At 40.8% G+C, this 15,649-nt stretch overlaps 2 protein-coding genes and 1 long non-coding RNA gene across 8 annotated transcripts in view; 1 reads left to right on the forward strand and 2 right to left on the reverse strand.

The window, feature by feature from the left end:
• Nucleotides 1–4,634, reverse strand: part of LOC308703324 (uncharacterized protein) — a 40,041-nt gene extending 35,407 nt beyond the window's left edge. The window contains exons 1-2 of one of the 2 annotated variants that reach the window (XR_014031700.1): nt 4,531–4,634; nt 1,874–2,183 (exon numbers count right to left, since the gene is read on the reverse strand). Coding sequence is in view for 1 of the 2 variants with exons in the window: in XM_081386715.1 (XP_081242841.1) it covers nt 1,874–1,931 (58 nt within the window). In the remaining variant the exon portion in view is untranslated. Of the gene's footprint in view, nt 1–1,873; nt 2,184–4,530 lie in introns of those variants that run through there. The other variant, XM_081386715.1, reaches the window with a different exon arrangement.
• Nucleotides 1–15,649, forward strand: part of LOC308703298 (uncharacterized protein) — a 320,767-nt gene that overhangs the window by 38,792 nt on the left and 266,326 nt on the right. The window lies entirely within an intron of this gene.
• On the reverse strand, nt 11,686–13,729 carry LOC308687657. Of its 5 annotated transcripts, none has more exons than XR_014029774.1 (5): nt 13,659–13,729; nt 13,427–13,619; nt 12,151–12,285; nt 11,803–11,879; nt 11,686–11,763 (listed from the first exon to the last, which is right to left on the reverse strand). It is a non-coding gene; the product is annotated as an uncharacterized lncRNA (long non-coding RNA). The 5 variants fall into 5 exon arrangements; XR_014029777.1 differs by having other exon boundaries at nt 11,692–11,879; nt 13,427–13,503; nt 13,543–13,619; XR_014029776.1 differs by having other exon boundaries at nt 11,692–11,879; nt 13,543–13,619.

Below are 15,649 nucleotides of genomic sequence, written 5' to 3' on the forward strand. Positions count from 1 at the left end.
TCGACAAACATCTAAAAAAGATGGCCGCCAACAGGTTTCGAAACATTTGCCCCCGGACTTCGCCTTACGCGCGTCAATTTCGCTCTTGACGCGCGAGTGCACACAAAGTGGTCACGCGTATAACTAGACGCGGCAGGCACGAATTTTGACGCATTTTCGCGTTTGGTGTGAACGCAGCATTAGCAAGAACTATTAAATATATTTGATCAATGACAATTATCTAACATTAAACATTAACATTAAAATATACAATACTGCCATATTTTGACACCAACTTTGAGATTGATATTTATTTGACTAAAACCGTTAATTATTAATGGCCGTTCACACTAGACTTTTCCTTGCACTGACTTCCATTCATGCGCATGTGAAAGTGGGACACCAGAAACACAACCTCAAGTGAATTACCCTGTGAGAAAAAAGACAAGCGTTTAGCATTCAAGTGGAGGGGATTGTTTATTTTTACATTTTGAATTATTATTATTTGTTATTAGTTAAATTTATTGACGTCATTTCATTTCACGACCATTGCAGCGTCTGTAGAAACTTCACAAGCTCAAAGTGTAGAGTGGCCATGGCTTTAACTGGTTTTAAATGAACTATTTGTATTATCTTTATCTGTGTCTTACATGTTTCACTCAACCCTGTTACTCCTGACATGATTTTCCTCCTTTTAAAAACAGAGCATTTCTTAAAACTGTGACACACAGGAAGTGACATCATCTGGGCTCTTTCTACTGCATGATGGGAAGACAAGAAAATAATCTCAATCCATTGTATCAGTTTTTACACAAACTGTAGCATTGACTGTGTTCATCAACCCTGTTACCAAAGTTACTGTAAGAAGAATCTCTATAACTATGAATAACTTGTATGATATTTGACAAATACAACTTTATCAGTAACTTGGTGTTTACTGACTATTCCTGCACTTTGCAGACGGTCCCTTAGGATCTGTCTCTCAGCCGTCTGCGCATAGAGATCAATGTATTTTGTCCAGTGCGAGGGAAAGCTCGTTTTGAGGAAAATTAGGTTGTAGCTGCTTGTCTACATTACTACGATTAAAAAGAGGTGTTATTTGTGTAGTAACAACGTTTAGCTCACGAGTTAGTTCCGGGGAGTTTGAATCTGTGAATTTATTGGCAACTTTACTCAACTAATGCTACTCGACGTCGCCGGCGCTGCCATACTGCACTCGCACTCCTCTGAGGTAAATGTCCCGTGGTGCAGGCAGCACGTGCACTGCTCTAATCTTGGTACTTCGGGCGATATTTTCAGGGCCCCCAAACCATAAAATTCGACGACGATGATTGGTAAAACATAAACTTTTTTGCGTAGCAACAGGGGAACCATTGGCTTAAATTCCAGCACTGTAGGGCTGAGCGAACTGGTGCCCAGGGAAGACAGCCTATTGGCTACTACTACACCAACATGAAGTGAATGCAAATATCACTCTGGAGAGTTCTAAACACATTCTAAAGTAAAACCATTAATAGCATGTCATTAACACAGATTATTTTTCAAAATGAGAGATTATTAAAAACTTCTTATTATTAAATAAAAATTAAATAAAAATAAAAAACTGGCAGGGAGGTCGGCGCCCCAGCGCCCTCTATGGGCGAGCCGCTGCTGGGAACCAGATATAAAATAAATGTAAAATAAAACAGTTAAAACAGTATTTAGCCTGATCTGATGTTGACAATCAATATAAAAATGTCTCAAACCTCCCTTTACTGACCATTTGTTGAAGAAAACCCAGAACATTCTGTACCGTTTCATAGTTGAACTGTTTATCTAAATGTGATGAAGTGCTTGAATGTTTCTAACATGAATGTTCTTCAGCATCATGAATGAATGGAGAATAAACACCAACCTCTTTGTTCTTCAGGATCTTCAGTGTGTTTCATTCTGCAGGGTTCTGGATCACTCATGTTCTCACTGTCCTCTTTAATAAACTCAGTCTTTGCAGATTTCAGCTCTTCCTGATGCTCGTCTTCACTTGTAGCTGATGGGAATTTACAGCATTTATTGGAGAATTACTGTGGGAGGAGCTTCACTGATGATGTGACGGCAGTGGGAGGAGCTTCACTGATGATGAATTACAGTGGGAGGATCTTCACTGACGATGTGATTACAGTGGGAGGAGCTTCACTGATGATGTGATTACAGTGGGAGGAGCTGATCTGCCAAAATCAAAAATATAAATCACTGAGTTTTTTTTTATAATAAATGACACTTCTAAGCATTTATGTCTGTCTATCTATTATTCGTACAGTAACTGATGCCAATTCATTAATTATTTTTATTGCTAATCCTAAGGGTGCTTTCACACCTGCCTCATTTAGTTCGGTTGAATCGCACTAGAGTTCGTTTTCCCCATGGGTGCGGTTCGTTTGGGCAGGTGTGAATGCGACAATCGCACTCGGGTGCGCACCAAAAGCAGACAAAACAAGCGTACCGAGACCTGCTCGAAGAGGTGGTCTCGGTACGCTTAGAAACGATCTCTGGAGCGGTTTGTTCGTGGCGAGAATGTGATCCGACCTCGAACACAACCAACTGCCAAAGAAATGCGTATTTTTGGACTAAACCAGTTGCCATAGTCAGCTGCGCTGTGATTATGGGATGAGGAGAAATGTTTGTTGACAGTTTGCACTCACAGACAAACTTGGAGTTGTGAGGAGGTGCGGAGCCTGATAGAAATTATTAACAGCCACATCCTCGCTTCATTCTCAAATATTATTGTTTGTCTAAAGTGGTGTAGACAAACTATATAATAAAATATGACCAAGGATACAATCAGCCCACGCAGTCGTCTCTCCATAGTAAACAGCGGCGTGTTATCTGATGGATTTTCCCGCACGTTAATTCTGACCAAACAAAGTGCAGTTATGCTACTTAAAGGAGAAGTTCACTTTTAAAATGAAAATTCTGTCATCATATACTCACCCTCATGTTGTTTCAAACCTGTATGAATTTCTTTCTTATGCTGAACACAAAGGAAGATATTTAGAAGAATATCAGTAACCAGACAGTTTTTGGGTCCCATTGACTTCCATAGTATATTTTTTTCCTACTATGGAAGTCATTGGGACCCAAAAACTGTCTGGTTACTGTTATTCTTCTAAATATCTTCCTTTGTGTTCAGCATAAGAAAGAAATTCATACAGGTTTGAAACAACATGAGGGTGAGTATATGATAGAATTTTCATTTTAAAAGTGAACTTCTCCTTTAACTGATCTGGACCAGAGCGATAAGTGTGGTGTGAAAAGAAACCAAAACGCCTGAAAATGCCACAAAGTATAATTTTTCTCCCTTGGTCCGGACCAAATGAACCGAACTACAGATGTGAAAGCACCCTAACATTATTCTGCTTCTTCATTACAATACAGGTATCTAGACATATAGAAAATGATATAAATAATTTTAATTCTTCCAAATATAAATAATGGTTAGAAAAACAGAACAAAATCATAAAAACAGAAATAAAAGCTACATAAAATCCCAACAAATCCCCCCAGTCTGCTGACACCAATGAAATGAGCTTTAAGTGTCAATTTACAGGGGATCTGAAGACATCAGCATAATAAATGAGGAGAAAACAGGAACTATTGTCATGAAATAAAGAGTGTTTTCAGCAGATCTGTTAATATTGATGAGCCTCAGACTATCAACACTCATTCAACAAGCCATTCAGGGTCATCTGCAGATCATCTCACTTTATTCTGAGTGTTTGCTGTTAGAAACACATTATTTGAGTCAGGATAGCTACATGACAAAAGCCTGTAAAACTGCTCTATTGAAATATATCTCAAAATATAACATAAATCATCAATAATAAAACAAAATAATTATATAACCTCTCTTTATGAACCTCTTCAGACAAATAACTACAACACATAATATGTGAATCTAAGTATAGTTCGACTTTATTATAATAACTATTAATTGCAATAAAGTAATTCCATCATTAACATGTTACATATGTACAGAAACTGACAATGATCATACAACTAAAAATTCAAGAAAATGTAACGTTTCGTGTCTCAAACTTAATTAATATATTCCCATGCATGTATAGATTTGATATTTCCCACGTTCATTACTCATACAGGGACAATATAAAGTGTCTACATCAATTTTAATAAGTGAATGTAATCTGCCAAAGATAAATGTCGACAAAGAAATAAAGGTAAACATGAAAACGGCAACAGAAACACTTGAGATCGATTCCCCTCACAGATCTCAAACTTTAACTCGACATTCAGTAACAGTTCTCACTCCAAACATCGAAACAATCACACAAACGAACACAACATCGCTCAGGTCTGAATGAACTCAACATATTCTCCTCATGCTCGCTGCTGCTGCACTAAATGTTTATTTCAGAAGGAGGACGCCAGAAAAGACGCACAAGTATCGCTGTGATCGATGAAAACAATACAGAAATGAGCCTGTCGCTTAATCAAACTCTATAAAGTGTGTGTGATGGTTGTGTAAATATGAGAAATACCGTGAACTGCTCTCCTCACCTCAGAAGACTCGACGCTGAAACACAATGACGGAAGAGACGGCGCGAGCGAGCGGTGACGTCATCGGCATCCAAAGCACGCCCGTACAGGACACCCCCGCAGCCAATCAGGGCCACGCAGATTCAGCTTTACTATAGTAGCCTTCCATTATTATTATTATTTTAGAACTGAAGTGACTCCAGTTACTAAAGGTGAAAGGAACTTTTTCAAGTGAAGCACAAAATAGTAAGAATAATTTCCTTACTAAAGAAAAAACACTGAAATAAAAATACTTCTACAGAAGACTGTATTCACGCAACTTTTACTTTATTCTACTAAAAGCTACTAATTGCATCTTCAACAGTGTAACAAGATTACTGTACTATTTTTAAAGAGTAATTCCTTATTTTACTTTTAGAATAAAAAGTAATTAAATTACAGTAATTAATTAATTAGTTAGTACTGAATTACACAACACTGATTACACAATTAAGATGATAGAGCACATCCTGTATTTAAAGGTACAATATGCAAGATTTTCTGCCGCAAGAGGACGCTACATTCTAAACAACAACAACGGCTTGATGACGATGTGAAGGAGCGTGGAATGATGGGAACTGTCGTTTTCAACTCCACCGTGGATGTAAATCAGTCAGACGGGAATCAAAAAATCATGTTCATGGATGAGGTAAAGTCCTATTTTTAGAGAGAGAGAGAGAGACTGAGAACTCGTACGGGAGACTGGAGAGAAAATTGGACACAGAGAAAAAACCAGTGGATCCGAGCTCTCATTTTTGAACTGTTTTGTGCCGTCGCGGTGTCCACGGTGAATGCGCATTGTGCATGACTTTCGTTTGTTTTGTTTTATCTTAATAAAGTACGAGTCCCAGTCACGCCGACCCCTGTCTTCTTCCTTCCTGACTCTTGAACCTCATCACACTTATTTTAATGAAAATGAATTAACCGCAAGAAAAGTAAGGTTTAATACTAAATTGGTTATTATAGATGTTACTGTATTTGTCGAATTCATTGTTGTGATAATAACTCGGCGCAGTTTTACGTGATCTAAACAATTGTTGTAAAAGTACATTTGAACATACCCACATCATTTGCCAAAACACTGATTAATCTTTATGTATAACACATGCTATATTTATTTACATGGCCATAAACACCAGGGGCCTGTACCATGATAGTAGCTGAACAAACTCGGGGTAACAGGCTTTGATCTTCAAGCTATGATTACTCCACGCGCGCGTGCACATAAAAGAGTGACGTCGACACTGAACAGCCAATCGCGTTCGATATGGATAGAGCAAGAGCAAGAGCTATATATTTTTATAATCAAAATATTGAGTACACATACAGGCCAAATATACTCTTCTCTCAGTATAAGTGAAGTGTCTACATTTTATATACTCAAATATACTTGTGTATATAAAATGTAGACAAACTATACCCTCTTTTTTTAGTTGAAAATCAGTATGCTAATAGAAAACTTGAAGTAACTTATTTTTTGTAAGGGTTATCACTGTGTACAAGATCCAGTTTTCTAAGCTATTCCACCCGAAAGCTTGATGCTATAAAAACATGAACATCTTGTGTAATAGGTTTTAAAGCATTTAAGCTACTCAATCAAAATGATAAACACAAGTAAAAGCCTAGAATACTTTAGTATATCTCGATCAACAAGTATAGGCCAAATATACTTGGACTATAAAGTATATAATATATTATCAAATATAATGTCAGTATAAGTCAAGTATACTTGTATTTCTCAGAAATACATCAAAAGTAGACAGTGTGTGTATATATAAATCTTTTTTTTATTTTAAAAGTATACTAATAGCACACTTTAAACTTATTTTTTGTAAGGGTACTCCTTGTGTATCAACATTGTGTGGTGTTGGGTGTTTTAATAATTTCCATAAATGCAATAAGAGGGGCCGTAACAGTATGAACCTGTTTATTCTGCAGATACTAAGACAGTTTGGTGTAAAATTGCTTGTCTTTCAGTGGATCTTGAGGAACTGGCTTTTCCAGCAGAGGGAGTACCTCATCCAGCAGCAGAAGTGGCTCTTTTAGAACCAGAAAGTGCTGGACTTGACACTTCCTCTTTTGAAGTGACTGTCAGGACTTACTTTCCAGAAACATGGCTCTGGCAGCTTGTTCAAGTGGGGTTAGTAATTCCTTCTAAAGCTACTTACCCAGTTTTTCTCCTGGATCCCCTTATTTTTCTCCTTTGATCCCCTTATTTTTCTCCTGTCTTTCAGAAACACTGGATCCACACGAGTTCCCCTCACTGTTCCTGACACCATCACCACATGGGAGACTGAGGCGTTCTGTCTGTCCTCAAAAGGTTTCGGTCTGGCTCCTCCTGCTCTGCTGACGGTCTTCCAGCCCTTCTTCCTGGAGCTCTCCCTGCCGTACTCCATCGTCCGTGGGGAGTCTTTTGATCTGAAGGCCACAGTCTTCAGCTATCTGTCCAATTGCATCATGGTCTGCCATGTTTTTTCTTTTATAATTCATCTGTATAGAGAAGGTCCTGTGTCTTTGCTCCATGTTTTCCGTTTCATTGGCAGGTTAAAGTAACTCCAGCTTCATCCACGGCCTTCACTCTTAAAACATTTACTGAACCGTATGTGTCCTGTCTTTGTGCCAATGGGAGAAGAACCTTCAAATGGGTTCTCACAGCTTCTGTTCTTGGTCAGTTTTGGATCATCTCTAAATTAAGTGTATATTAAGGGTGTTGCTCACTTCCTGTCTGTCACTGCAGGAACTGTCAATGTGACCGTCAGTGCTTCAGCTGAAGCATCCTGGTCTCGATGTGGCACTGAAGTCGTGACTGTGCCGACGAGAGGACGCATCGACGTAGTCACTCGAAGTCTACTTGTTCTGGTGAGTTAACCTGCCTTCTGGAGTCTGATCATGGAGATCATGCTGCTTTACTGATGTGGTGTTTTATTGCTTTTATAGCCTGAAGGAGTTGAAAGGACAAACACCCAGAGTTGGTTACTGTGTCCAAAGGGTTTGTTTGCACTCAATGAGTCTCAAATACGTTCTCCATGTATAGCCAAACATTAGCTTAGCACTAAAATGCTGATCCCTTCTCTTGTCTGCAGGAAACATTCTTTCTGAAGACGTGACTCTGACATTTCCAAAAAATGTGGTTCAGGGATCAGCCAGATGCTCTGTTTCAGTCCTTGGTACTACATTTCATTGAGTAGAAACTGACATGTGAAGTTTGGTAGAATAACTGTTTCTGATGTGGGTTTTATGCTTGACCTCTTGTAGGGGACATAATGGGTCGTGCACTGAAGAACCTGGATAGGTTATTAAAGATGCCGTATGGCTGTGGAGAACAGAATATGATCATACTTGCTCCCAATATTTACATCCTGCTGTACCTGAAGGTCACAGGGCAACTCACCGCAGCCATCCGAGAGACCGCCACAGGCTTCCTTCAGAGCGGTATGGATGACCAAATCCACTTTATATATGTAGGAGACTCAATTTCAAGGACGCTTTGTCCTGCTCTTCCCATTGGACTATCACTTACATGTGCTGTATGATCCAATCAGGATACCAAAGACAACTGAACTACAGACATGACGATGGTTCATACAGCACATTTGGTAATGATGAATCGAATACATGGTGAGTTTTGCTCTGTTCTACTGTTTTGTATAATCTGTCGTGGCACAAACAGTTTGTTTAGTTTGTCAACCTTTTTCACAACCAGGTTGACCGCCTTTGTCATGAGGTCTTTTGGTCTAGCGAGGCAATTTGTCTTCATTGATCCACATGTCCTGCAGAGTGCAAAGGATTGGTTGATCAGCAAGCAAGGTTCAGACGGCTGTTTCATGCAGCAGGGAACTCTGCACCACATCGACATGAAGGTGCAATACATGTTTCTTAATGCACTGGAACAATGGACTGTTCTTCTAAATCTTTTTTTTTTTTTTTTTTTTTAAGGGTGGAGTTGGTGACAGTGTGACCATGACTGCCTACATTGTTGCATCGCTGCTAGATCACAGTAGTCGATTGCCGAGTTCATGCGCGCGATCATAGAACCATTTTCTCATATTCCTCTAAACTAACTACAAAATCCATCCATCTGATCTGATATTCTCAGAACACCACACAGCGCCGTCATCCGCTGGGCTGACAGCTGACAGTCTGAGTCTCCACTGTTGCTTAGTTACCTATGATCGCGCGCATGAACTCGGCAATCGACTACTGTGGACTTCTAACGGAAACAGGATGTAAACAGAGGTATGAGCGCTGGCTGAATTAACTTCATTTTTATTAATATCTTTCACATCTACTGCAGTCAGATTGACCCGTGTTCACGCTTAAGGAATCACACACATTGGCGGTGCACTTGTAACGACACTTCAAGGATGTAAAGAGGCTAAAAGCAGGTTTAAACATTGCCCCATTGAAGTCAACAGGGTGCAAATTTTAAAAATAGAATAACTCGGTGTAGGCAACACCGATTTTTGTCGTTGTTCTCTGTATTGACAGCACTCCAAATGTACAAATAAATGAGCTCAATGTTAAAATTGACCGGAGTTCTCCTTTAATTGTTCTAGGAGCCTCGAATAGGTTATATTTTAATTGTTGTGTATGTTGTGCTACTCTATAATGATGTTCTAGTTAAGGTCATTCACAGCATATGTAGGGCCCGAACATATGTAGGGCCCGAACATAAACTCAAGCCCAGGGGCCCCAGACCTGATCTTTGGTCTTTTTACTTGCACTGTTTACTTGTCTTTATATTTATTTAACGAGTTTGTTTGCCCATAAAATCTTTCAGATATTAGGTTAAACTTATTTGGCTTGCTGTCTACTGAAGAGAGGCTCGAGGAAGCAGCTTCAACTCGAGCTCTGATATACCCCCCAGTGGCTAAATGTAGGATATGATAATTGAAGGGCAAGGTACCTGAGATGAAGGTGGAGTTTGGGGAAGTGGAGGGATACTGGAACAGCTGATGCTAGAGAGAGGTAAGCGGCTGCTTATATACTCTGGCTGTTGATTGAATTAGATTAGATGGGCTCACTCCTCCCTAACTTGCGTTTAGGAACTTCATTAAAATACTTTTTTTGTTTGTTTTTTTGTGATGGGTCCAGTTAAGATTATTGCAGGGCAAGTAAAAATCTGAACCAGAATGAACCTGTAGAAAAGCTCATTTGTGTTGAGCCCTGCAAATATCAAGACCTTCCTTTTTTGTTATAAATAAAGTTTTGTTACGAGTAAAAAATAATGTTAAAACTAGGAGTTTCACTTGGCCCACCCTACATCTCAAAGCTGGAGCTGGGTCTGGTTTTGTTTAAAGTTCATAGTGATTGTTCTGACTTCATGAAGCCTCATGATGTGAATGAACTTCAAACTGACTAGAACAAACTCTTTGAAATGTATAGATGATACTGGATATGAAACTGTTAATAATGTAGACAGACAGCATCTCAATCAATGTCAGTCATGTGTGCAGTGAAATATAACTTATTAGTGAAGTGATTTATGGTCTTAATTATTAATATTAATATTAATATTGAGTTTTTGGTCACATCCTTCCTATATTACGGGGCACCAACTGAGAAATTTCACCTTGACAATAAAGAACAATCATGGAAGATTGTTGAAAGAATTAGAATTATATAAATTATAGGAAGTTCATCATCTGATGAGTGAGATTCATCAACTGATTCATCTTTAGTGAGATTCTGGCGAGCTTGTAGAGCATCTGATTATCAACACAAGAATGACACAGTTTGCAATAAAGATGAATTTATTAACACAGAGATATACAAGAGTAAAATATCAATCTTACTTAATACTACAAAGGAAAGTGACTAATAACGAAAAATTACAATTTTATGTTGTATTTGCATGGAAGAGTAGAAGTGGAAGATAAACTAGAAGTTCTGATGAAAAACAACGAAGAACGATTTAAAAATTAATATCAGATTAATTTCTCTCTCAAAAGTGTTATAGCCTCTTATTCAGCTCTCTGAACTTCAAAGGTGTTTTCCAGTGTGAAATTTCTGGTGGTCTTTAAGTTCATCATCTGTAGTAATGGACTTCCAGCACTGAAACACACACCGCTGTGTCTTTTCTGCTGTAATATTACAAATGAATCTTCTTCTTTGTGTGAATCGTCATGTTGGTGTTTCTTCAGGACTGATGCCCAATGAAACAGTTTACTGCATTGATCACAGTTAAATGGTCTTTCTTCAGAATGAGAAGATGTGATTCCCTGAGCCGCTTCTTCCCAGTGTGAACTCTCACGTGAATCTTCAGACTTGATTTACATGTGAAGTGTTTTTTACACTGAGGTTAGGAGACAGATTTATTGGCTTCTGTTTTTCCTTTCTTGTTCACGTCCATCACATCTAAAAGAAACATTAAATCATGTGAGATTTCAAATGAGAGACAAACGTGAAATGAAAAGTGAAGCTCAAAGTCAAGATCACTGAGTATAATAGTCATTTTAATCACATCAAATCTGGTCAATAACTGCTGAGCACGATCATGATCTATTTTAATGTCATGAAGATGATTTGTGTTATAAATCACTAGTTTAGTCATGAAACTCTAGATGACGCAGGCTTGATATATGATCTGTAAGAAATCACATAGTTTCCTACACGACACAAGCTGATTGGCCTGTCACAGGCCGGGGCGAGCGCCAGCGGGCTGCCCACCCCTCTCTTACGTACCACCCCTGAGGAGCTGACCGAGGACACGAAGGAGGCAGAGAATTAAAAATAAATGTTCTTTATTAAATAATAAAAACAGTCTAAAGTCTCTTCAGCATTCTCTTTTTCGGGAAGCAGGTTCTTCACTGGACTCAGACAGAGAATGGAGGGTACGTATAACTCACAGCTTTAGCAGGTTCTTCACTGGACTCAGACAGAGAGTGGAGGGCACGTATAACTCACAGCTTTAGCAGGCTCTTCACTGGACTCAGACAGAGAGTAGAGGGCACGTTTAACTCACAGCTTTAGCAGGCTCTTTACTGGACTCAGATAGAGAGTAGAGGGTACGTTTAACTCACAGCTTTAGCAGGCTCTTCACTGGACTCAGATAGAGAGTAGAGGGTACATATAACTTACAGCTTTAGCAGGCTCTTCACTGGACTCAGACAGAGAGTGTAGGGCACGTATAACTCACAGCTTTAGCAGGCTCTTCACTGGACTCAGACAGAGAGTGTAGGGTACGTATAACTCACAGCTTTAGCAGGCTCTTCACTGGACTCAGACAGAGAATGGAGGGTACGTATAACTCACAACTTTAGCAGGTTCTTCACTGGACTCAGACAGAGAGTGGAGGGTACGTATAACTCACAGCTTTAGCAGGTTCTTCACTGGACTCAGACAGAGAGTGGAGGGCACGTATAACTCACAGCTTTAGCAGGCTCTTCACTGGACTCAGACAGAGAGTAGAGGGCACGTTTAACTCACAGCTTTAGCAGGTTCTTCACTGGACTCAGATAGAGAGTAGAGGGTACATATAACTTACAGCTTTAGCAGGCTCTTCACTGGACTCAGACAGAGAGTGTAGGGCACGTATAACTCACAGCTTTAGCAGGCTCTTCACTGGACTCAGACAGAGAGTGTAGGGCACGTATAACTCACAGCTTTAGCAGGCTCTTCACTGGACTCAGACAGAGAATGGAGGGTACGTATAACTCACAGCTTTAGCAGGTTCTTCACTGGACTCAGACAGAGAGTGTAGGGTACGTATAACTCACAGCTTTAGCAGGCTCTTCACTGGACTCAGACAGAGAATGGAGGGTACGTATAACTCACAGCTTTAGCAGGTTCTTCACTGGACTCAGACAGAGAGTGTAGGGCACGTATAACTCACAGCTTTAGCAGGTTCTTCACTGGACTCAGACAGAGAGTGGAGGGCACGTATAACTCACAGCTTTAGCAGGCTCTTCACTGGACTCAGACAGAGAGTAGAGGGCACGTTTAACTCACAGCTTTAGCAGGTTCTTCACTGGACTCAGATAGAGAGTAGATGGTACATATAACTTACAGCTTTAGCAGGCTCTTCACTGGACTCAGACAGAGAGTGTAGGGCACGTATAACTCACAGCTTTAGCAGGCTCTTCACTGGACTCAGACAGAGAGTGTAGGGTATGTATAACTCACAGCTTTAGCAGGCTCTTCACTGGACTCAGACAGAGAATGGAGGGTACGTATAACTCACAGCTTTAGCAGGTTCTTCACTGGACTCAGACAGAGAGTGTAGGGCACGTATAACTCACAGCTTTAGCAGGTTCTTCACTGGACTCAGACAGAGAGTGGAGGGCACGTATAACTCACAGCTTTAGCAGGCTCTTCACTGGACTCAGACAGAGAGTAGAGGGCACGTTTAACTCACAGCTTTAGCAGGTTCTTCACTGGACTCAGATAGAGAGTAGAGGGTACATATAACTTACAGCTTTAGCAGGCTCTTCACTGGACTCAGACAGAGAGTGTAGGGCACGTATAACTCACAGCTTTAGCAGGCTCTTCACTGGACTCAGACAGAGAGTGTAGGGCACGTATAACTCACAGCTTTAGCAGGTTCTTCACTGGACTCAGACAGAGAGTGTAGGGCACGTATAACTCACAGCTTTAGCAGGCTCTTCACTGGACTCAGACAGAGAGTGTAGGGCACGTATAACTCACAGCTTTAGCAGGTTCTTCACTGGACTCAGACAGAGAGTGGAGGGCACGTATAACTCACAGCTTTAGCAGGCTCTTCACTGGACTCAGACAGAGAGTAGAGGGCACGTTTAACTCACAGCTTTAGCAGGTTCTTCACTGGACTCAGATAGAGAGTAGAGGGTACATATAACTTACAGCTTTAGCAGGCTCTTCACTGGACTCAGACAGAGAGTGGAGGATACGTATAACTCACAGCATTAGCAGGCTCTTCACTGGACTCAGACAGAGAGTGTAGGGCACGTATAACTCACAGCTTTAGCAGGCTCTTCACTGGACTCAGACAGAGAGTGTAGGGCACGTATAACTCACAGCTTTAGCAGGCTCTTCACTGGACTCAGACAGAGAGTGGAGGGTACGTATAACTCACAGCTTTAGCAGGTTCTTCACTGGACTCAGACAGAGAGTGGAGGGCACGTATAACTCACAGCTTTAGCAGGCTCTTCACTGGACTCAGACAGAGAGTGGAGGGCACGTATAACTCACAGCTTTAGCAGGCGCTTCACTGGACTCAGGTGGGGAGAGGAATGAACAGCTGTGACTGCGAGTGAACAGCAGAAACAATTCCCACACTCGTATATTCACCAACAAATGATAAGGTTTCACTCGTGCTCATTTCCACAATAAAACTGCAATTCAACAGACTCCCGGTGCAACCAAGGCTTACAACCCCCAATCCAGCCGAAGTCTTCTCTCTCTCTCTCTCTCTCTCTCTCTCTCTCTCTCTCTCTCGCGGCTTTCTCCTTTGTCGAGATAATCCATCCACCTCACAGATGTGGCATATCAAGATGCTGATTAGACGGCATGATTATTGCACAGGTGTGCCTTAGGCTGGGCACAATACAAGGCCACTCTAAAATGTGCGGTTTTATCACACAGCACATTGCCACAGATGTCACAAGTTTTGAGGGAGCGTGCAATTGGCATACTGACTGCAGGAATGTCCACCAGAGCTGTTGCCCGTGAATTGAATGTTCATTTCTCTACCGTAAGCTGTCTCCAAAAGCGTTTCAGAGAAATTGGCAGTACATCCAACCGGCCTCACAACCGTAGACCATGTGTAACATTGTTTTCACTGTACAGGGCAGATGGCAGACAGTGTGTATGGCGTCATGTGGGTGAGCAGTTTGCTGATGTCAACGTTGTGGATCGAGTGGCCCATGGTGGTGGTGGGGTTATGGTATGGGCAGGTTATGGACAACGAACACAGTTGCATTTTATTGATGCACAGAGATACTGTGATGAGATCCTGAGGCCCATTGTTGTGCCATTCATCCACGACCATCACCTCATGTTGCAGCATGATAATGCACCGCCCCATGTTGCAAGTATCTGCACACAATTCCTGGAAGCTGAAAACATCCCAGTTCTTGCATGGCCAGCATTCTCACCAGACACGTCTGCCATTGAGCATGTTTGGGATGCTCTGGATCGGCATATATGACAGCATGTTCCAGGTCCTGCCAATATCCAGCAACTTCACACAGCCATTGAAGAGGAGCGGACCAACATTCCACAGGCCATTATCAACAACCTGATCAACTCTATGCGAAAGAGATGTGTTGCACTTCGTGAGGAAAATGGTGCTTACAGATACTGACTGGTTTTCGGACCCCCCAGACCAGTAAAACTGCACATTTTAGAGTTTTCACTTTCAGCTCATGAAAAATGGGGGCAAAAACAAAAGTGTTGAGTTAATAATTTTGTTCAGTGTAAATCTTATGCCTGGTGTTCTCATAACGATAACACAATCTCAGACCTGATGTGAGATTTAAACATAGCCACTGCTCACGTCCATATTGATAAATAAATGCCAATTTTTTGCATGGAAACCGTGCGCCCAATTTTCTGTAGTACGCTCATTTGTAAATGAGGGTCACTGTGTGAAAACATCTACCAAACGTGTCAATTTATAGCAGTAAATAAATTTTCTATGGACTAAATGCACATGAAAAATAAAGCATAACCCTTAAAGTAACACTATGGAACTTTTCCCCTGCGGTCGCCCTACAGGTTGGAAGCGGTATTGTCTCATTAGAACCTCAGAAACGCGACCCGATCTGGCAATCTTACATAGCGTGGTTATAGCAGATAAAGGACCACAAAGCAGAGGCATAAGTGCCTTTCACCCTGTTACGACTTGATGAACCACTGAAATGATTTTGGAAACATTATTTTAAGGTAAAAAATCTTCCTTAGTGTTGCTTTAATGGTGAAGCTGATGCAGGAAAAGCACACAAGTCAAACTAACTTCAAGATTCCAGGTTTTGTTTCTCAGCACATAAAGATAAACTACTCACCGTGATCACACACTGTGTTGATGTGGTTTCTCCACTGCATGGATCTTCATGTGTCGCTTCAGGTGAGTTTTCATTGAGAAACTATTTCCGCACTGATCACACGTGTGCAAATTCTCTCT

The sequence above is a fragment of the Scardinius erythrophthalmus genome, assembly GCF_964197995.2.
Source record: "Scardinius erythrophthalmus genome assembly, chromosome: 1".
NCBI classification, from domain to species: domain Eukaryota; kingdom Metazoa; phylum Chordata; class Actinopteri; order Cypriniformes; family Leuciscidae; genus Scardinius; species Scardinius erythrophthalmus.